Genomic DNA, 22,023 nt, shown 5'->3' with positions numbered 1-22,023 from the left:
TCACACAGATATCACCTATCTAGAAAGGCAGGTAGTGATATGAAAATGTATCCTGGCTCATTGCCAAGTATACTAAAATGACTCAAGAAATACACTTTATTTAAAAAACTTTTATTGCGCATAAAACAGTCCATTTCCCTTTGTGGGTCAGATATTACCACCTTTTAACTTTTTTTTTTTTTTCTTGGCAGTGCTGGGAATGGAACCCAGGGCCTTGTGCATGCTAAGCGCATACTCTACAACTGAGCTACACCCTCAATTTGTAAATTTAACTCTTTCCTCCTTTCTGCTCCATTGAAAAAATTCTTCTCTTTTGAAAGTGTTAAGAATAGTCTATCATTGCTGGTCAAAATCAGCTTTAGAGTGGCTGCTGGGGGCAGAGGTCCAAAGACATTAACGGGGTTGGAATCCCACACACAGCTGCTGGCCAGCCTCAAACTTGGGAGTTAGGGGCCGTCTTCTGCCCCCCAGGGATGCTGAACATGGATCCCCAACTATACATAAACTTGTATAGGTTTATTCAAATAAACTCCGACATTTTGTGTGTGTCTGCATGTATATATACCCTGCTTCCCTGCCTTCAAGGGAAGACTTAATTCTTGGGAAGAAAATCTGCTTGGAGCTGCATGCATTTCCAGAGTGGAAAACATTTCATGTAGCAAGTCACCAGATCACTAAAATCAACTGCAAACTAGTGGTTACAAACTGGGAACTTTTTAAAAATTTTTTAATGTTTTTATTTTTTAAAGTGCTCTATGAGAACCTGAAGCCTTAACACTGTCAGGAATAGAAAACTGGGGGGCATCTTACAGGCTGGTTGAGGCTTCTCTGCCATCTTTAGCCCCCTTTTGAGTGACAATAGGAGCAGCATGTGCTTTGAAGGATGAAGTGATGCCAAAGTTGGCTGGGACTGGGCAGCAGCAAGAGGCAAAAGAGAACCTGGTGTTTCTGCTGCACGAGGCAATTTGAAGCACAGCTCTACTGCCACATCCCTTTTGAGTCACTTTGGAAACCAATTCCTACTTCTGGGTTTAGCAGGAGTGACAGGGACAGAGGCAGCTCTGCTGGGGCTTGACTGTTGTGGTGGCATTCAAGAGAGAGGGTTAGTAAAAGGCCACAAAGGCAATGACAGTCCTGTCCCAAGTCCAATTTTACTGGAAGATTGGGGTGTGAAGATGGAATCTAGAACACCCTCCTCCCCACTTTTAGGAACAGAGAATAAAAATGGAGATGTTGCCTCACTAGAAACCAGGAAGTGAAGAAGTCAGAGTTGTGATGGTTGCTAGCAGCACATCTGGATTTCCACAGGAGAAAGATGGCAGCTTTTAGAGAAACTGAAGAATAGGACAGATTCTTTGCTCCATTGTAGTTAGAATGAATGTTCGAGTTGAGGCACAGTGTGGTTCCCACGGGAAGTCCAAAGTCAGTATGGACCCTTGGCCTGTCCTGCCCCACGGACATCTGAAGAATTGCCAGGCCTATTCATTCTACACTGGCCCTTCCCACAAGGAATCAGCTGCAGAGCCCCTTCGAGACTGGTCTGGCACTGATGGAATCATCCCTGGGATGACCATGTGCTAGTTCTTTTGATAGGCAAGCACTCCCCAGCCCTTGACCTTCTTAGTCAGTGGCTTGATGAATTGTACACACCCATTCTCTGGTTGAACCATGAAAAATGAACAGTTTGACTTGTAGAGCTAGTTACATGGTACTTATTAGCCCTTACCACCTCAAGAAGATTCTAATTCAGGGGAGGGAAGACAGGGCTGCAGTTGCCTGTCTGTGAGAGACCAGCCTAAATGTTGATACTGGCAGCAGCACATGTTTTCCTGTCTGGCTGGACCTTCAGCTAGGCTGAGGGAATTCCTATCAGCCAGACAGATCACAGGAGCCACTCACACCCTCTCAGCCAGCTAGAAGAGGGCTTATCCCCAAATCTTCTTTAACATATTCGTGGAGGGCCGTAAACCCTGGCACCAAGGTTGAGAAAACAATGGGTCCTACAGAGCCAACATTCCAACATCAAGAGACCGTTGTGGCATCTTTGCCTTTCAGCATGGCTGCTGACAGTGCTGAAATGTATCCTTGACAAGTTAACAGTTCTGATGTTAAAGTCCAGTGCCACAGCAAGAGCAGGGTGCCGGTGGAGGAGGAGAGGGCTGGACACAGTTACAGGGGGACAGAAAAGCTGTGAGCAAGGACCCAGAGGGTCTCAAGCTGCTCCCTGATGCCAACCAGATCAGTAACACTACGAAGACGGCTAATAAATAGATGCATATAACAAGCGTTCAGTCAGTTTTGAATCAGGCTGTGTAGGACTTAGCAGACCTCTGTTACCCCTACACATAGGTGCCAGGTGATCAGTGTCTCTAGTAAAGATATAAAAATGAAGTTGCTTCTTTTCAAGTATTAAAAAAATAAGTTAATTGACAAAAAAGATCAGAAGTGACTGAGCATCTTGCCAGGTCCTCAGCTTCATTTCAATGTGCAAACACAGGAAAAAACACCAAGGAAAAAGGGAATCTCTTGCCCCACTGTGAAGCGCTGAATTGTGACAATGCCTGTCTGTCAATGGGGGGCTTGATGTGTAGGGTCCCCCCGTCCCCAAAGTTAGTACTTTCCAGTGTCAAAATGGTTGTGAACTAAAAGCAAAATGCAGCAATCCATGGGCTTCGGGCCTCAGCCAGAGAGAGGCCTGGGGCATTTGGCCACTCGGAGTCCAGTGTGTTGTGTGGGGGCTGGGGACAGACCCCTCTTGCATCCTCATAATTTGCATAATGAACTCAGAGCCTGCCTATCCCTCAGCTTCCCCTGCAATGCTGGGGTGGTCACTGCCCTGATCGGTCATTGCCCCTCTCCCATACTCTATCCACATCTTCCTTGTGGGGTGTTTTTTTCTTTCTTTGGTGGTGCTTCAGGGAGCATGAAGAAGGCAGCTTCCCTGTTCTGCGGGGTGCTCTCTGTAGTGGCGGTGTCTTTGAAGAGAAGGAGCAGCTCCCTTCTCTTACCAAACATGCTGGCGGAAGGAAGGGGCACCAGGCAACAGGTCCTCAGGGACCGTGCGGGGTTTCCCCACTGCACCATACATCTCTTGCTCTGCTCCTCTTTCTTGAGTGGGAAGTCCAGGTGGGCCTCTTCTCAGGAGGCGGAGTCATCTCAGATAATCATCATCACCTGGGGTTTCACCATAGCACATGAGCATGTGGGTGGCTGAATGCAAACTCCCAGCAAGTGCCAGGCTTCCTTGGACCTTAGATCCAGGTGGTTTGGGAGAACATAGCCAGGTGGATGCTGACATTCCAAGCAGTGTAATGGGCACAAACTCAGGACCAGTTCAGGCTGAAACCCTTTGACAGCATGGCCGCCTCCAGGTCCTTGTCCTCCTCTTTTTCCCGGAGCCGCTGCTCCTCCAGCAGGGCCACTAGAGAGTCTCTCTGCTCTACAACTTCCAACATCTCGTTCAGGATCTTCTTCTCCTCTGACAACTCCTCCTCGGTCTTCAGGTGATCTGAGGAGTAGCCAAAGTCACAAGGTGTGTGGCTCGGGAGGTGGAAGCCCATACCAGCCTTTCCCTGTGCACCTTCCCTCACCCACTTACCTTCCACTGCCATCCGCTCCCGCAGTTCCTGCTGTAGTCGGCTCTGCCGATCTTCCAGCTCTAACTCTCGGGCACTAAGATGGGGAAGGAGACAGAGACAATGACTTGGGGGGCAACTACTCACCCCACCAAGTTAGGATTGGTGTATCTATGACAGACCCAGTGCCTATGTTCCCTCATGGATAGGCCCCCAAATCTCAGACTACTCACAAAATCATCAGCTCCGACTCATAGCGCACCATGGCATTTTTTTCTTGCACCAGTTTGAACCACTCTTGCATCAGCTTAGGGTCATCCTTCTTGCCCATGCCTGCCGAAAAAGACTGTGTGTCAGGCAGCAAGGGAGGGTATCTTGGTTTCCCCTGGCCCACAGGAATCATCACACTGGGGCAAATGTGCAAAGAGAGCCGAGCAAGATGCTGCCGGAACACTCCCAAGCCAGGTCCAAAGTTTGCCTACAGCCTTGGGGGTGGGGGGTGGGGGGCAGATAATGATAGGCCCCTGCATTGTGCAGACCCCAGGGCCTAATGGAGCCTATGCTTTTTGTCTGTTCTGTTCAGTCCAGGCCCTGCCCTCATCCCTGCCAGTAATCCTGTCTGGTTGTGACTGTTCCCTCCTCATAGGCTTGATACTTTTTCTGCTTAGAAGCTTTCTTTTGTATGTCTTAAATTGCTTTGTTCTTCCTTCTTAATTTTTTTAAATCCATTTAATATTTATTTGGCACTTGCTATGTTCTGGGTCTCCTTGGAGGAGAAAACCAGTCTAATAAAAATGGCAAATTTAAATTTATAAACTACACTTTACTCTTTCACCCTCATTTAACCCAGTTCTTTCCTAGGCTGCTGCTCTTCTCTGGGGCCACTAATATTGAGGCCTCATAATTGCTTTGTATCCTAATCAGAAAGACACCCTTTCTTCTTCTTTTTTGTTTTGGTAACAGGGATTGAACCAGGGGTGTTTAATCACTGAGCTACATCCCCAGCCCTTTTTATTTTGAGATGGGGTCTCGCTAAGTTGCTCAGGGCCTCACTAAATCACTGAGGCTGGCTTTGAACTTGTGATTCTCCTGCCTCAACCTCCCCAGATGCTGGGATTATAGGCATGTGCCATTATGCCTGGCAAGAAACCGTTTCTTAACATGTGGCTGGACGTACTTCTTGACAAACACTCTAGCAGGGACTGTGTGGTAGACACAGGGCATCCAGGATAGCTGTCAGCAGACCACCAGCAGACCCGCACACCCTAGAGACTGAGGAAGGTGGCCACCCCCTGTTCTGATCCAGTCCCACCACCAGTTTTTGGGCCTGGTACCTGACTGCTGACTCAGGCCAACCTGAACCAGCACAGGACTAGTCTCCATAAGGAGCAACACAACCCTCTGGGCTTAACTGCAGCAGGAGGATAGAGGAAGAACCTTCCAAGGAATCACACCATCCAAGGAGGAAACAAACTCCTTTCCTTGGAGCATAAATCTGCTCATGGTCAAAGTTTGGTCCTGCCTAAGAGACAGACTATGTCAGTGGCTCTTTAATATTTTGGGGTTACAAACCATTTAAAGCATCTCATGAAAGCTAAGGACTTTTGCTAGAAAAATGCTTATATATATATATATATATATATATATATATATATATATATATATATACACACATTATTATTATTATTTTGTGGTACTTGGGATGAAACCCAGGAACTTAAGCATGCTAGGGAAGTGCTCTACCACTAAGTAGTGCACTCTACACTCCCATTACAGCATCAAACAATTTTAGACAGAATTTCAGGGTACTTAGGGGCTTTCTGAAGTACATCTATAGGTCTCAGGTTAAGAGGCACTGAACTGGGAAAACTCTCAAAGTACTCTCTATTTTCTGAGTTGCTTGGTTGGATGTCCCAGCACAGGGATTAGTGTTATAGCCCAGGAGTATGTACTATGTACATCCTCAGGTGGGTGGCTTTCAGATTTGCTCCTTACTCATTCTTGCCCGTATTCTACCATCTGGCATTCTCGCACACTAATCAAAGACAAAGCTCTTGTGATGTTGTCTTCTTGACCCACATAAGGCCTAAGTCAGCCAGCCAGTGGTCCCACTCTAGAGAGGCAGAGATGCACTGCGTTCACACAAACAGGAGTTGGTGTCTGCATTGTGCCCCAGTGAACATACAACTTTGTCCTGAGGTGGCATGCTGTCTCTGAGCTCTACTCTCAAGGATGGAAGCTCCCCATTCCGCAACCCCTGGCCTGTGGAGCCTGCGACTGTGCAGTGCCGCATGTGTGTCTGGGGGCCTGAACTCTCCTCACCCGATCCAATAGACTTGGGTCTTTGGCTTTTAAACCAGCCTACAGCTCAGTTCCATGCATTCCTTCCGGAGCGTCTCTGCACAGTGTGCCCACATGGCCATGAAGATGGAGCCCTGAGACATGCAAGCTTGTCCAGTGTGGCAAGCTGAGGGCACACCAGGAAGTCTCTCCCTCCTTCCCACCTTCCCATGTATAAAGACAAAACTTCCACCAGGGTACATCTGAACACTGCTCATGAGCCATGGTGGAGCTTGTTCACAGCCGATGAGTAAGGGGATGTGGTGAGGAGGGTGAAGATCACATGTGAGAGCCATGGAGAGCAGAGTAAGAGATTAGCAAGGGTTAGTCATGGCCATACTCCCCCTTCCCCTGCCCACATGCCTTGTCAATGACAATCTTATCACCACAACAGACTTCAGTCAGACCAAAAAATAAACACCAAAAAACAAAACAAAACAAAACACACTCAGCAAGACACAAAGTAGAGAAGTTTGCTTTAGTGTTTGTTTTGGTAAAGAACTTGGGGGCATTTGTGTAGATCAGTCTTTGTAAGGACAGTATTCCTTGACTCCATCAATACAAATCCATCTGGTGGACCTGAGGCTTAAAGGCCCAAGTACAAATGGTTATGGGGGATGGGGGGAAATGCTGCAGAAGGTCTGCAGGCTGTAGGAAGTCTGTAGACTTCAGTCGCCAGACCTGGAGGCTCTCCAGCTTCCCTCTGTACCCGGGTCCTCCCCTCAGATAGTCAAAGGGATACTGTGCCTTGTAAGAAACTGCCACATATTCATGACATTCTAAAATAGGACTGTCACATATCAGAGAGAAAGAGAAATAGTTGGGTTGTGGCTCCCTGTGGAACTAATGTGGCTCTGACCCTCCGAGGCAGTGGGATGAGGCGGGTGAGGTTACGTTACCTTCCTGGACACAGCAAGGGCAGAAGGAGAGAGGTCTACGCCGTGGAGTCCCGCCACTGGGCTCAACTTCAAAAAGGACCAAACAAGGAAGAGGAGGAGGAGGAAACGGAGAAAGACAAAAAAGGAAGAGGAAAAGAGGAGGAGGAATTTGGAAGTGGAAAGGGACAGGGTGAGGGTGAAATAAAAAACAAGCAGAGGACAAAAAGCATAAAAAGTGAGAAAGGAACAACAGGAGGAAAAGAAAAAATACAAGAAATGGAGAAGCAGAAACAGGGGAAACAAAGTCTACAAATGAATTAAGTCCTTTTTTCAGCACAGAAACTGAACAAGAGCGGGCTCAGGCATCAGGAGCAGTCACTGATATGGGTGTGACTTGAGGGAGGGATGGTGGGGTCCTCCTAAAGATGCAAGTACTCCTTTCATGCAGCAGCAGCTCACAACCAAGTGGGCTGTGCCTTCCTCTTCTATTCCTTACTGGTAGCATGTGAAATTTAGGTGGCCTTCATGGTCTTGGGTGTTGACCATGAAGGCCACCTAAAAAATGCCCAAAGCCCCTGGGTATGTCTGCCTACCTCTGTAAAACACTGTCTTGAATATGGGGGTAATATTGTTTCTAGGTAGGAAAGTGGTGCCAACCAAACCTAAGTGAAATATTCTAAGATGTGCTCAAAATTAAATTAACCTGGGCTGGGGATGTGGCTCAAGCGGTAGCGCGCTCGCCTGGCATGCGTGCGGCCCGGGTTCGATCCTCAGCACCACATACCAACAAAGATGTTGTGTCCGCCGAGAACTAAAAAATAAATATTAAAAATTCTCTCTCTCTCTCTCTCTCCTCTCTCACTCTCTCTTTAAAAAAAAAAATTAAATTAACCTTAGATAAGTCTTAAGGGGCAATGAGGGGTCTGCTACCTTCTGGTGCTGTGTCTATAGAAAGGACCTGAGTCTATGGAGGCAGCACCCTAACTGTTGGTGGGCCTGCAGAGCTCTGGCACCTGCAGCATTCAAATTCTGAGCCAGGACAATTTTGGGAAAATGTGGACACACAGAAGTGACTTCCATTGGTTTGTATCACTATCCCTTCCACATGCCAGGGAGAGCAAGCCACCCCACATTTTCTTCTGGCCTTTCCATTTCTTGGAGGGGTTCAGTGTCACAGCTGGGGGATGCTGTTGCATTTAGGATCAAGAGGGGTGTGCTGACAGGACAGGCCAACAACTCACACTAATGATGTTGGTAAGAGTGGGGCAACTGAGAGGAGACAGTGTGCAGAGAGACATCTCCAGACCAGTTGTAGGGGAGACCTGATGGTCACTCAAGGAAGAGGGAGAGGAGCTGAGCAAGGGACCATCACAGAACCACAGCAGCACACACAGGGGACAGTGAAGTCCAAGGACAGGCTTTGGTGGGGATCGAAGGGGAAGGGCTGCATGGGTGGCTTATAATGAGAAGGGAGTTTAGGTCAACAGGAGGGCCAAACAGACAAACCATTCTACTTTGCAATGGAATAAATGCAGGGATCACCTTTTTTTTTCTTCTCAGACCTTCGCCATTCTGCACAGTGCTTTGTACAGTTAATTTGATGCCGGGTACAACTTTAATACGAAAGCCAGATACAGAAAGCAGGTGTGTGAAATGCTGATTACATTCAGTGTTCTCAATAGATCAGACCATGACCAGCTGATGCCTGGTCACATGGGAGGAGGATTTCGTTCTTAAAAAACTTTGTTTGCCTTAGAGCAGACTTATATTCAAATTTCTTGGTTTCAAAGTATAGAGTCTGTGTTGAGGTTCAGAATACCTGGATAATCCCTTAAATAAAATGTCAATAAACCACTTCTGTTGCTTCCTAGAACCAACGTTATATGTGAAAAGGCTGTGTGTTGTGCAGTAGAATATCATCCATATTGATTAGCAAGGGACAGTGACACAATATACAATCAATACACATCCAAAATCAAGTAGGAACAAGCATATGCATGTATGTGGGCATTTCTACTTTTTGGACATCACAAAATATAGCCTTTATCTCCTTTTATATAGATCACATTCCTCTTATACCCTTTCTGATATAGTATACAATTTGAGATAACAAGATATTGAAAACAGAAATTAGGAAAAAAATTAGAAAAAGGGGGCATCAGGTAAAGCATGTGTTTAAAAAAAGAAAAGGAAAGGGGGAAGGCACTGTGATAACAAAAAGCAGAAGGAAGGGTATGGAAGACTGGAAGGGCTGGTCCCTCTTATCCCTCAAGGAGGAGGTGAGTAGACTGGTGCTTCAGGGGTGGTACTTTTTTCTTTAGTGTCCACAATTTCCACAATGAATTTGTACTGCTTTTATAATCAGAAAGGACACCCAGTGGATATTATTTTAGGAAGAAATAGAAGGGAAAACCCAATTGAATGGGGAGTTCCACACCGCAAGAGAATCTGAAAGGACACTCAAACGAGGCACAGGGGCACCAACTGATAGAAGTTTCTTTGCCTTTTAGGGAGATGTGAGAAACAGATGATCTGGTTCATTGATTCTAAGAGCAAAGGCATCACCCTAAATAGAAGACCACCCCCACCCCTGGCCCTGTGCTGGGGATGCAATCCAGAGCCAAGCATATGCTATGCAAGCACTCTACCTCTACCACTTTATCTGAGCTACATTACTAGCCCTTTTTATTTTGAGACAGGGTCTTGCTAATTTTACCAGACTGGCCTCAAACTTGTGATCTCCTCCTGCCTTAGTCTCCTGAATCATTAGGATTACAGTGTGTGCCACTATGCTTGGTTTGTTTTTTCTATATTTCTATCTTCATCCTACTTCCTCATAAAGGTCTCTAAGATACTTTATCTCAACATACTGTATCTTCTCCCCCCATCCTACGAGTTAACAGAATAAAATGTTTTGGTAGCTAGAAAAATTAAGCAAACAAACCAGTTCTCAAGATACGGAGCATGGCTGCTCATCTGAAATGAAGACAAACCCCACTTTACATTTTTAGTACTCAAAATCCAAAAGGCCCTAACCCTGAGGCTGAGAGGTAGAAAAAGGTTTAGTGCCTTTCTTTTAGGAAGTAAGGATGTGATAATGAAGTCTGGTGGGGCCAAGAGCAAGGCCTAACTTTACTCACAGTCCAGAAAGCCTAGAGATAACTGTGCTGTGATAGGAGCTGACCTAAGGCTTTGTACTCCCGGATCAGTCATTTGATTCTGCCTGGTTTTATTTAGCCCACTGGCTTCTACAGTGGTGCTAATATCAGAAATAACTAGAAATACCTTAAAAAGATCATGGGCTTATTTTAAGACAAGGTGAGAGACTAATTACTTCATAAAATATGTTTGCTGAGTACCTCTAATTAACCAGGCACTATGAGGCCATCCATTAACTCTATTTTCTTTCTTTTTTTTTTTTTGGGGGGGGGCGGGGCGGTACAAGGGATTGTATTCAGGGGCACTCAATCACTGAGCCACACCCCCAGCCTTATTTTGTATTTTATTTAGAGACAGGGTCTCACTGAGTTGTTTAGAGTCTCACTAAGTTGCTGTGGCTGGCTTTGAACTTGCGATCCTCCTGTTTCAGTCTTCTAAACTGATGGGACTCGAGCCACTGCGCCCAGCTAACCTCATTTTCTTTAAGAGCCAAAGCCGGGCACAGCGGCACACACTTGCAATCCCAGTGCCTTGGTAGGTTAAGGGAGGAGGAACATGAGTTCAAAGCCAGCCTCAACAACTTAGTGAGGCCTTAAGCAACTCAGGGAGACCCTGTCTCTAAATAAAAATATAAAAATGGGCTAGGGATGTGTCTCAGTGGTTAAGTGCCCCTCTGTTCAATCCCCAAATCAGGAACAAATTTCTGTTGTAAGATGAGGGTAGTTGCAGCAGGAAGGCAAGTTGGGTGGCCAGACTCAAGGAGGACAAAGAGGAAGCAGAGAACTAGCCCTGGGATCTGCCTCATCTTAGAATCCATCTCTGCCATCATCTAGGCCCCTAGATCCCCCCTGTGAGACAAAGGAGCCATCATCACATGCTTAAAGCTGGAAAGGCCTCTTAAGCCAGTACCTGGCAGACCCTGGGAGGGCTTATTAATGGGGCATCTAGACCTGAGAAGTCCCAGCCTGGAGTGTTGCATTTCCTCAGAACTCACTGGCTAGGTACTGGAGTCTCTGTTCACAGAGACATTATAAGGAAAATAGGCTTTTTATGAGCTGAGTCACCATTTATAACTATACTTCTATGGGAATGAATAATTCTAAATAATAAGATTGTAAACATTATAGAATATCATCCTTTTATAAGTTGGAAGTTGGCTCATAACATCTTCCTTTTTGATACACTAGAACTTGAGCTAGATTACTCCCTTTTCAGCTACACTTTAGGTAGCTCAGTGGTAGAGAATCCTTCTACCAGTGAGCTACCTAAAACATCATCTTTTTGGTTTTGACTTCCTTAAGGTCTCTGAACAACTTCCTCCAAGATGTCAGGGACAGGCAATAGGCATGCTTATTTCTTAATTGCATTTTGAGGTTCTATTTTCCTACCACATGATCTCTACTCAGACTGTGTATCCCTCATCTTGCCTGAGGGGACTTGCATTTCTTCTTTGTTTTGCAGAAAGGCACCATGTTTACTGCTAAGGAATCCAATGCCTTTTAATCCAATTCAGTGATGCTACAGAGGTTTTTGTCCACCTTTTCCTCAGAGACCCCAGGGGTTTTCCCCAGTCATTACCATGCTCAGTCACCCAGAGAACAACATGTCCAGAGTTGTAAGAATTTCTTTTCCTTTTTCCTTGTGGTGCTAAGGATAGAAACCAGGGCCTTGAACATGCTGGGCAAGCATTTTGCCAGAATCACACACTCAACTCAGGAGAATTTCTTTGTGATTCTCATGTAAGAAAAAAGAAATGGGGCTATAATTGATTTTTTTTTTTTGAAGTATTAGGGATTGAACTGAGGGATGTACTACCACTGAGCTACATCCTTAGCCCTTCATATTTTTTATTTAGAGACAGAGTCTTACTAAGTTACCCAGGCTGCCCTTGAATTTGTGATCTTCCTGCTTCAGCCTCCCAAGGAGCTGGGATTATAGCATGTGTCACTGTGGCTGCCTCTATTCTGTCTTGTTCAAGTTTCATAATCTGGGTTTTTGTTTTTAATCTTATTTGTTTTTGGTGGGGTTCTTTTTTTTTTGTCTTTTTTTTGGAACTGGGGGTTGAACCCAGGGCTTTGCAAATGCAAGGCAGACGCCTTGCCACTGAGCTATATCCCAGCCCTCAAGTTACATAATTGGCAAAAGCTTTCTTGACTAAGACTATATTCAACTATTCTCACTCTCCAACCCAAAAAACCCATTTGCCCAGCCAATGGCATGCCCTAGCACGCAGCAGCCTTTGTGGGCAATAACAAACACTGAGGCCTTATCAGGGCTGTGGAATGGTGAGAAGGCTAGCAGGTCTAGCCTACATACATATGACAGGGCTGGGGAGATGCTTGTGCTTCAAAAAGCTCAGTGCAGAATGAATTTCTAGACTCTGAGTGTGTGGGGTGGGGTGGGGTGGGTGGAGAGAAAGTAAAAAACAAAAAGGTTCATTTAAGAACTGAGATCCAATACATACAGACACATGAATGTTGGAAAATGTTGGTAATTTCAAAATTCCTAAGCAAAACTAGCCAGGCTAATGCTCAGCATGAGCAGAGATGCAAAAATCTACTAACATCAAATTAAGAGAAGCAAATAGAAGACAGTCACTCAGAAGGTGGGAAGGGGCAAGGCCTGGGGTAGGCCTCCCTGTGCCTCCCACCCCAACTTCCTGGCAAGAATGAAAGATCACTTTCCAGGAATTCATGTTATATTTCTAAACCTTCCATTTCCCTATGATACATATAAATCAAGAGGTAAGGTCCTGTAAAATCAGGTGTGGGTCTTTTTAATCTAAAAATTTCAGAAGAAATATAGTTTTTCTTTATTTTTTTTTTTCAGAAAAAAATATAGTTTTTCTTTTATTTATCTGATATAGTGCAACAAAGCATGGTGGATTGTGCTCCACCTGTTCTGTATTCTCCCAGAAGAGGAGGGAAAGACAATGGCCTCTGCAAACCCTTCTTTTCTGGACCAAGGGTCATTATGTCTCTGTAAAATGGTTTATTTTCTTTTCAAATCACAAGATCCAGCTATTTGAGGAAGTGAAATCTTTATTCTCTATACTCTGTGGCTTAAAAGGAGACTACTTTGGGGTGTTGGGGATTGAACTTAGGGTCTTCCATATGCTGCCATTGAGCTATGAACCCACCTCAAAATGAGCCTTTAAATAGTTAGCTGAAAGCCACTAAAGACCCCACTGAGGCACTATGGTGGGACAGACAGAACACTAGGGGTCTGAACTCCTCTGAGCAGGATATGAAATTCCTAATAATCTGAGTGTTACTTAGAGCTCTGTGTCACCCACATGAGAAACAAGATTGCTGCTATGACCCAGAAATGAGGTTGATATAAGGCCTTTTGGGGAGGAAAGGGTAGAACAGCAATCTGATTCTAACTACACTTCAAGCTCCAGATTCTAAAAGGTCCTCTCCCCTGCCCGCCCAGTACTAGGGATTGAACCCAGGGGTGCTCTATCACTAGCAGCATCCCTAGCCCTTTTTATTTTTAATTTTGAGACAGGGTCTTGCTAAGTTGCCAAGGCTGGCTTCTGACTTGCAATCCTCTTACCTTGGCTTACTGAGTTGCTGGGATTTACAGATGTACTCCACTATGCCCAGTTCAAAGGGTATCTTTTCCCCACTTGATTAATGAATATTAACAACTGCCCCGAGAAGTAAACATCAGCAGAAACTGAACAGGGATCTAAGCTTCCTCCTGGGGTTTGGTGAGGGCAGAGCCTGGTGATCTTTACCCTGTGCCTGGTGTGCAGAGTGACTCCCTTCACAAAGGAATGTTTCTTCCATACTTCATTAGTAGGCAGTAGCAGCAGCCTATATGGTGAGCAGAGCTCACAGGAAGAGTCTGAACATTACATACAAGTGAGAGTGCACTGACAAAAGGGGAAGTGATGATAACCAAGTAGCAGGGGTCATAAGGTGTCTGATGGTAGGGTACTTTATAATTTGGAAGAAACACTAAGTTTTTTTTCTTTCATATATTTCATTTCCCCCTGGAATTTGTTGGCATTCTAGATCCAAAGAGTTAAGAGCTGTTGTAAAAACAGCCTACTGCATTTTCTCAGTTGAACAGTGGGGGAGAGAAAACAGAAGAGACATATATGAGACTCACTGTGAGGCAACAGCAGGGCTCCAACTGGGAAGGCCAGGCAAGCATGAGCTCAAAGAAGTGGGCTTTGAGAGCTCCTTCTACAAGGTTCTAAATGTAATAATGTCTTCTTGCACATTAAGATTTATTTAGAATTGACATTACCATTGCCCAGGAAGTGTTAGGAGGAGTGGGAAGGGGACTGGGGACATTAGACAGGGAATGGGATAAATGGGATCTGTTAAGTAGGGTGTAAGCATCAGCCCTTTTTCAGCATCAATGGCCATGAGTGTGGAGATCCCTCAATACTCCAAAAGCTCCAGGAGCCTGTAGAGGGGTGGGATCCATGGGATCAAGGGATCAGGGACACAGAGAACAGAGACCACAGTCCCACCTATCCAAGGAGCCAAGGGCCCCAGCTGCTGGTGGGTGGAGGTACTCTAAGGATATGGCACTGTCCTATAATAGGAATCAGAATTACAGCCTTGGTCCTCCCCACCCCACCCCTTGGCAGTGCTGGAAATGGAATTCAGGACCTTGTACATGCCAGAAAAATGCTCTATCAGTGAGCCATACCTTCAGTCTTGGCTTTGGTTTTAAAATGAATGAGTCAAGAAATGATTCTCTTAAAAGGATGGCGTTGGAATAAAAAATGAGAGAATATCTTCACCAGCTCTCTTTTTTTTTTTCCTCAGGCCAAGCTAGAAGCACTGAATCTCTACGGAAAGAGCAAGAGACTGGATTGCTTGATCGAAGACAGGGAACATAAGAAAAAGAAAGTGTGCAAGCTTTAGAATGAAAAAAATAAAATTGCTACTATTTGCTGAAAAAAAAAAAAAAAGACAGGGAACACTAAGCAGGTGCAGAAACCCTGAACCTCTGCTTGACATTCCTGCCACATGGCAGCTTTCAAGGAGAAAAGATGCCCAAAGTTTAGAAACAAGATTCATAGATTGGTTATTTCTCTAAGCAAAAAAAAAAAAAAAAAAAAAAAGATAAGTCTTATACAGAAAAACAGCAAATATACTGTATTCCTTTCAGCTAGGGGATCTCTGGTTTTAGAAGCCACATGAATCAGCTGCAAGGTCTGCTAAAACACAAGATACCATAGCCTCATCTGCAGAGTTTCAGATTCAGAAAGTGTATGATGGAGCCTGAGAATCTTCATGTCTAAAAAGCCCCCAGGTGTTGCTGCTGCTGGTCTAGAGACTACACTTTGAGAACTAGTGCCTGAGGCTTCTCCTGCCTTCATCTAAAAAAGTATAAAGTAAGACACAGGATGTGACAAAGAGGAGGGCCATCATTATAGACATCTCTACTTATAAACTCAAGTCTGATGAACTTGGATCAAAATCACAACAGTGAAGCCTTTTGCATGCACTGGGATCTTTTGGGGGATACATGAGCCTACCCTAATGAAAATGATTGAGGCTGAGTTCTTCATGTTTGTGTCATCTTTTTTTTTTTTTCTTTTTTCAGTGCTGGGGATGGAATCTAGGGCCTTGAACATGCTAGGCAAGTGCACTACCACTGAGCTATATCCCCAGCTCCACGTCTGCCTCTAAAGTGTGACTGGCAGTGAGCTTCATAGTAGATATGATACCTACAAGTTATGAAAGATAAGATTCAGGACAAAATTTGTGTTGGATTTGAGTGTGTGTGTACCTGCTATCAAACAACCAAACAAGGGGACTAGCAAAGGGAGTGCAAGGTTGTTGAGGTGGGATAGATAAAGTCTTATTATGAGACATTAGAAAAATTCTGGGCAGCAAAAGCTATCTTAAATCGTCTTCTGGAGTATATATGGGCAGCGGAGAGGATCTGACATGCTGCTCCTTTTTTTTTTTTTTTTTGGTGGTATTGGGGATGAAACCCAGGGTCTTGCACATGTAGGCAAGTCTTCTACCACTGAGCCTGGAAAAGGGTTTGTGCTTTTGCCATTTGGTTATCAGGTTGGTTTCTTCTCGATATTTGTGAGGAAGGACTGGGAGAAACGAAGGGGAAGGGTGTCAGAGGGATTAGTACCAGCAACAGTTGCTGCTATACATACCACCCAGATGCAAGTCGATGAGGTCACTGTAATAAGACTCTCCCCAATAGTCTACAACAAGGAATTGGTGAAGAGAGAGTTATTTGACCAGATGACCTTGTTGTCCCCCACACCCAAAGCCATCAATGACATGAAGCATATGAAACATGCAGATATATAGCAAGAGGGCAAAAAGGAACAGATAGAAAGCATGCATGTCTATAAGTGCATTATATGCACACATGCAGGCCATCTCTGTGTACCTCATGGTGTGAAAGGGGATTAACTAAAATCAGTGGGGGCAGAGTCAACAGTCACTATCAGTGTGATCCTTTTTCATATGTTGGCTCAGTAAGGACAAAAGGCTTTGGCTTTGTTGGGAAATCTGACCCTACAGGAACTCAGTCTTATCAAAGAAGATTTAAGAAGTTCAAGAGTGGATCAGGGCCTATTACTTCCTACTTATTTCTGAACATTAAAACCCCAGGCTGAGGCCCCAAGATGTGAACACCCTAAACAAGCCCTGGAAGAGTCCCAACCCTTGGGTTTAAACACAGTTGGCAGCATTTCCAAGAACTCCTGTGTATGGCCCCATTAGTGACTGTAGCACACTCCTTGCAAAATCACGCTGCTGGAGGAGCTTAAGATGGAGGTCCTGTCTCTTCTGAGGTATAGTCTTATAACTTTAGTCAGCCTTCTGGAAATGAGCTGAGTCTTATGCAGATTTCTGAATCTGCAACTATTTGCCCTGAGGCTCTTGGAGGTCTGCTGGCCACCAGCACTCTTAGCCAGCACTTTTAGCTCCTGTGGTAGCCCAGCAAGGCCTGAGATGTAAAGTCTGGAGCTGAGCACTGGGTTTGAGTAGGTGATCCTCATCTCTCCAGAACTGTAAAGAGGTACAGAGCACAACAAAACTCAGTTGCTATTGTGTCACCCTTTCTCTAAACCTCACATTCTAAAAGCTGATCTTGGCAGCCTTTTTTTTCCACATGGGGTTTCCTCTTCAAGAATGGACATACATCTGAAAACTGAATGCAATCCTGCAAAGTCTTCCCAGCTCAGGCTCAAGGTTGATCCAGTGGTTTTAAGTTTGAATCAGTGTTCCAGAAACAAAAAAGTGACCTGGATGTCCCAGGACCAGAAATCACATAAAAGTCTTGGTCTTGTCCTAGGCTTGAAAGCTCTGAAACTAATTCTTGAGCTCTGAATATATAGAAGCCTTTGAAAAATAGAGATTAACTGGGTAGCAAGTCTGTATCAGATCTCTTCTCTGGAAGGTCAGGTTGGCTAACAAAGTCTGACCCCTTCAGACACAATGGAAGCTTGAGACCATCAAGTGAGACAGAATAGCAGATTTGGCTGGCTTGGTAGTACAGCCCTTAGGGATGGGGCTGACCAGCATGTTGGAAAATTCCAGGTTTTGGACTCAACTGAGGATATTTCTTCAAGGTTCAACTAGGTGCAGTGAGACTAACAAGGATGCAATGCACAAGCAGAAAAGAGTCTCTGCAAAAGAGTTCAATGTAGATACACTTCCTACTTTTGTGTTGCCCTGTTTTACTTGGCCACTGGCTGGGAAGATACCAGCACTCCAGTTGCTGGACACCCCCTCATTAGTTTTTCACAAATATATCCAGTATAGTAGCTTGTGGAAATGTGCAATCAAATCCTCTGGCCTTGAGCTGCGCTCCACAGAGATGTCTACATTTTAAAGATAAGTTACCAACTGGGCTCCATGGTAACAGCTAGCAGGGGGAGGATAGAAAGGGGACAAGAAGCTCTCTCCTTCTCAGGTGTTGTCCTTGAAGGGTTAACTTGCCCAAAATAGTGAAAGAAAAAGCTGCTTTTATGTGAACTACTGCAGACTGTGAACTTCTGAGCCCTTCCCCTTACATGCTGGGCATAAACTCTGAAACTACCTGAATTCGGGGTTCAGGGGATTGATTGATTACAGCAAAAGCTTTGCCCTCTGAACCTGTCTACAGCCAAATAAAACTGTTTCCTGCTATCTTTGGTGCCTTGCCTCGTCTGTTCCTACAACACTAAATGCATCATGGGGAAATATCTCAACAGAGTTACTGAGGTGCATCTTTAGAGAAAGCACAGACTTCATTTTGGTTAAAGATATTTTGGCAAAGTCTCATCTACAGGAAGAAGTTGGATTAGAACAATGATTTTCAAACTTCTGTGGAACCCTAGGGTTCTTCACAATGTTCTAGGGATCTTCCAAGAACCTCAAATGCTTGTAACTCTTTAAAAAATGTTGAAAAGGCATACCATACTCAATGCTTAATATGCCAACTTTTAACCCATTGAACGAATTAATTTGCGCAGCCAGGTGAACTTGCTTTTGTGGGGCCCTCAGGACCAAGTTTTTTCTGCTTCCTGTGTGCAAGTATCTGCATTCATTGTGAATGTGTTGGTAAAAAAGAAACTATGTAATTCATTTAAATCCTGGCCTGCAAGTATAGTGATGCCAGCCTCTCAGAGCATGCACTTATCAGCATGGCACTAAGGGTGGATGACATATTATGTCATGATATCATAGTGAATCTGGGTTTCTTGCTTATTCTAGGAGCATCTTTGATTGGTTCTTTATTAGGAATATGAGTTGTTGGATTTGTTAGTGATTCAACTTGGAAAAATGCTACTGTTCTGTTTTAAAAATTCTAGTAACTACATCTTTAAATTGAAAATACCCTGAGAGTTCCAGGGAAGTCATTAAAAACACACTGTGGCTATTTACAGCAACTACTGGTGTATATCAGGCTGTTCTCACCTTTGTTCCCACAAATGAACTGGATGATGGTGCAGCTCTTCACCATATCCTGTGTTGTCAAGTTTTTGTATATATGTTTTAACCTTTTAGGGCAATTATTTTTTATTTTAACTTGAATTTATAATGTTGTAAAAGGGCTCTTCTGCTAAAAGCAAGTTTGAAAAGCACTAACTTATATGATATTCAGTTGTACATGGTCATGAAAATGTAATTTATCTAAACAATTGATAAGAATAATTTTGGTAAAATCCTCTGCCAATTTGGTGTGTGTGTGTGTGTATGTGTGTGTGTGTGTATTGGGATGGAATGCAGGGTCCTGCATTATCTAGGTAAACTCTACCATTGGGTCCCACCCCAGTTCTCCTCTGTCAATTTTTAATGGTGTTACTTTCTGGCCCTTATTCAGCAGCTGGAATAATATGATTGTTACAGAAGTGCTGAAGTACTGCTGTAGACTCCAACTGCATGCAGCTGACAAAGATTTGAGTTCTTTACAGAAACCATCAACCCAGATGGCAACCCTCTTCCCTAAAACTCAGAATCTTGTAAGGAGGGGTATAGTCCCCCTTTTCCTGGGGAACTCTTACCCTGAATGTATGTGCGTACACCTGTGGAGTTATTCTCACTATGTGTTGTGAGATCTACTTATTACTTTCCATCTTGGCAGAAGTGATCTATGAAATAAAAAGCAATGATGGGTTCAGGGTCCCTCTTGGTATCTTCTGCAAGAGGTAAGCGAGGAGGGTAGGGCCCTTTGGGTCTACTTTAGTTGGCATAGGACACCTCTGGAGGGCTAACTCCCTCTGGGGACAGTTTGAATAGGAAGCCAAAAGAGTGTGCAGGGCAGGGAAAGGAGTCCCGCAGACTGGTGGGGGACATCATGGTTTATTGGGAAGGCTGAGGACCCTTCTAAGTGAACCTGGATCTCCACTTCTTGGCATTGGAGCCAGTGCTTGCCAGGTGGTAGCATCCCAGTCTTCTAGTTTTCTGGATACTAAGTGGTTCAAGTTTTTGCATTTCCTTTGGTGACCCAGACTTCAAGGGTTAAGTCCAGCATTAGGTGAGGCACAAAAACCAAGAATATCCACATCCTCATCTTTCTCTACCAGCCCTTTTCACCTGAAGGTCATCACTGACCTACTGATAAACTTCAATTTCTGGGCCTTAAAGGGCCTGACAAGGGGGACCTGCTTCTATGCTTCATCCCCATTCCCCAACACATGAACTTCAATCCTAAAAAATCCATCTTGATAACAGGCACATACCATAAGGTCAGCTCATTGGTCACATGGCTGCCCCTTACCAGTTCTTCTTCAGTTCCACACACAGTTTACCTGCCAGGAGATGTACCACCCTGTTCCCCTTTGCCACTCTAGAATAAGGAGGTGGTAAGAAGCCACTGCCTTTCTTTATCTCAGCCTCACAATCTGCATGCTGAGCCTGGAGGCCTTCGTTTTCTTTTGTAAAGAGATGGAGGTTCCTCATCCAGGGACTGGATGAGACTCTGGATGCCTGAGAAAGCAGAGATCGGTCACTCCATGCCTGAGGCTGAGGCTGGCCCAATGGATGCAAGGTCTTGAACTAGCAGAGTTTCCTAGGCTTTGGTCCAGAGATGACTTTGGTACTCCCTTGCCTTCTCTGTGCCTAAATGCATAGAATAGACTCCTGGGAGCAGTAGACAGGTCTGCATTACATTCTTCAGCATTTCCTTTTAGAGTGGTAGTCATGAACCACAGGCTCTCACAGCTGCTCCTGATGTCTACCCTGTGCCAGCACATCATGTCCCCACCCGCTGTCTCTCCTTTAGTGAACATCAAGCCTGGGCTGAGCCTGGGAAACACAAGAGTATCAAGAGTACCTGTAAGCTCCACCCACAGGAGATGATAAGGGCTCTAAAGCTTGGGCAGGAGGGGCCCAGAACTAAGGACAGGAGGAGCATGTAGGGGAACGGCTGGGGTTCTGCTCAGTGCAGTTCTGTGATGGTTCCTTGTGATACAATCTCCCTCATTCACAGGCATTTTTCCCCCCCAGGGAAAATGATGGAGTGCGAAAGGAGGAGGAGAAGGAAGAGGAACAAACCCAGAGTTTGCCATCAACAGATGATGGGGGCCTAAGATTTTGTTCTGTTGGGAAATGGCAAGCTGTAAGATGGGCTATAGAGCAGGATTGGGCCTCAGGGCTGCCCCAATGCATTTTTCTTTTGCTTAATGGAAAGCCCCAGATGTGATGCAGGGACCCAGAAAACCCCACTGAAGGAGGACTGAATTTCACGTGATGCAAAACTGGCTTCCCCAGTGGGGAATTTGGGGTCTCCTTCAGAATAAACTTCCTCACAAGGACCCAGACTGTACCTGCTTCACCTCGGAGTGCCTTCTCCACTGCAACCCCTCTCTCTTCCAGCTGCCTCTGCTTTTCTTCCACCTGCTCCAGCTGCCGTTGGATGATCTGTCAAAAGACAGCAGTATGAGCACTCAGCTTTTTAGTTTTCAGGAGGAAAACTAAACTTGGCAAACTCAAGGAAGGAGAAAGAGAAGTTACGTCGAGACGGTGGAAAGAGCTCTAATTCATGGGCTGCATCCCACTTGGATCTGAATCCCCCAGGGCCTTGTTACTTAGCAGACTCTGGGCCCACTGTTCTAAGTCCATGGAATATGGAAGCAGCTGAAACAGATGTCAGCCCTCTCTAGGGCAGTTAAAGGGCAGGAGGAAAAGAAATTCCTGCAGGAAGCCTTTAATACTATTACCTCACAATTTCTTTCTTTTTTTGGGCAGGATACTGGGGACTGAACTCAAGGGCACTTGACCACTGAGCCACATTGCAGCTCTATTTTGTATTTTATTTAGAGACAGGTTCTCACTGAGTTACTTAGCGCCTTGCTTTTGCTGAGGCTGGATTTGAACACATAATCCTCCTATCTCAGCCTCCTGAGCTGTTAGGATTACAAATATGGGCCACCGCATCCGGCACCTCAGAATTTCCTTTTTTTTTTTTTTGACACTGGTGATTGAACCCAGGGATGTTTTACCATTGAGTTATACTCCAGTCCTTTTAATTTTTTTAAGTTGGTGAGGTTGGCCTTGAACTCACGATCCTCCTGCCTCAGCCTCCCAAGTTCTTGGGACTACAGGTGATGCTACTTGCCTGGCTACCTCAGATCTTTCTGATAA

At 44.9% G+C, this 22,023-nt stretch overlaps 1 protein-coding gene across 27 annotated transcripts in view; it reads right to left on the bottom strand.

Moving 5' to 3' along the window:
* Positions 1-1,977: 1,977 nt before the first annotated feature.
* The window catches only part of MICAL3 (microtubule associated monooxygenase, calponin and LIM domain containing 3), a 200,046-nt gene continuing 180,000 nt past the window's right edge, over positions 1,978-22,023 (bottom strand). For 16 of the 27 annotated variants that reach the window (XM_081310955.1, XM_081310944.1, XM_081310970.1 and 13 more), the window contains 6 exons: positions 21,207-21,300; positions 16,098-16,148; positions 6,815-6,880; positions 3,809-3,908; positions 3,599-3,672; positions 1,978-3,508 (listed from right to left, as the gene is read on the bottom strand). In XM_081310955.1, the coding sequence (XP_081167081.1) occupies positions 3,324-3,508; positions 3,599-3,672; positions 3,809-3,908; positions 6,815-6,880; positions 16,098-16,148; positions 21,207-21,300 (570 nt within the window). In that variant the 3' untranslated portion in view covers positions 1,978-3,323. The remainder of the gene's footprint in view (positions 3,509-3,598; positions 3,673-3,808; positions 3,909-6,814; positions 6,881-16,097; positions 16,149-21,206; positions 21,301-22,023) is intronic. The other 11 variants (XM_081310972.1, XM_081310963.1, XM_081310949.1 and 8 more) reach the window with 3 other exon arrangements.

Source organism: Spermophilus citellus (genome assembly GCF_964194105.1).
Source record: "Spermophilus citellus genome assembly, chromosome: 10".
In the NCBI taxonomy this organism is placed as follows: Eukaryota; Metazoa; Chordata; class Mammalia; order Rodentia; family Sciuridae; genus Spermophilus; species Spermophilus citellus.
The sequence above is the reverse complement of the archived record's forward strand: the minus strand, read 5'-3'. Positions and strand labels throughout refer to the sequence as shown.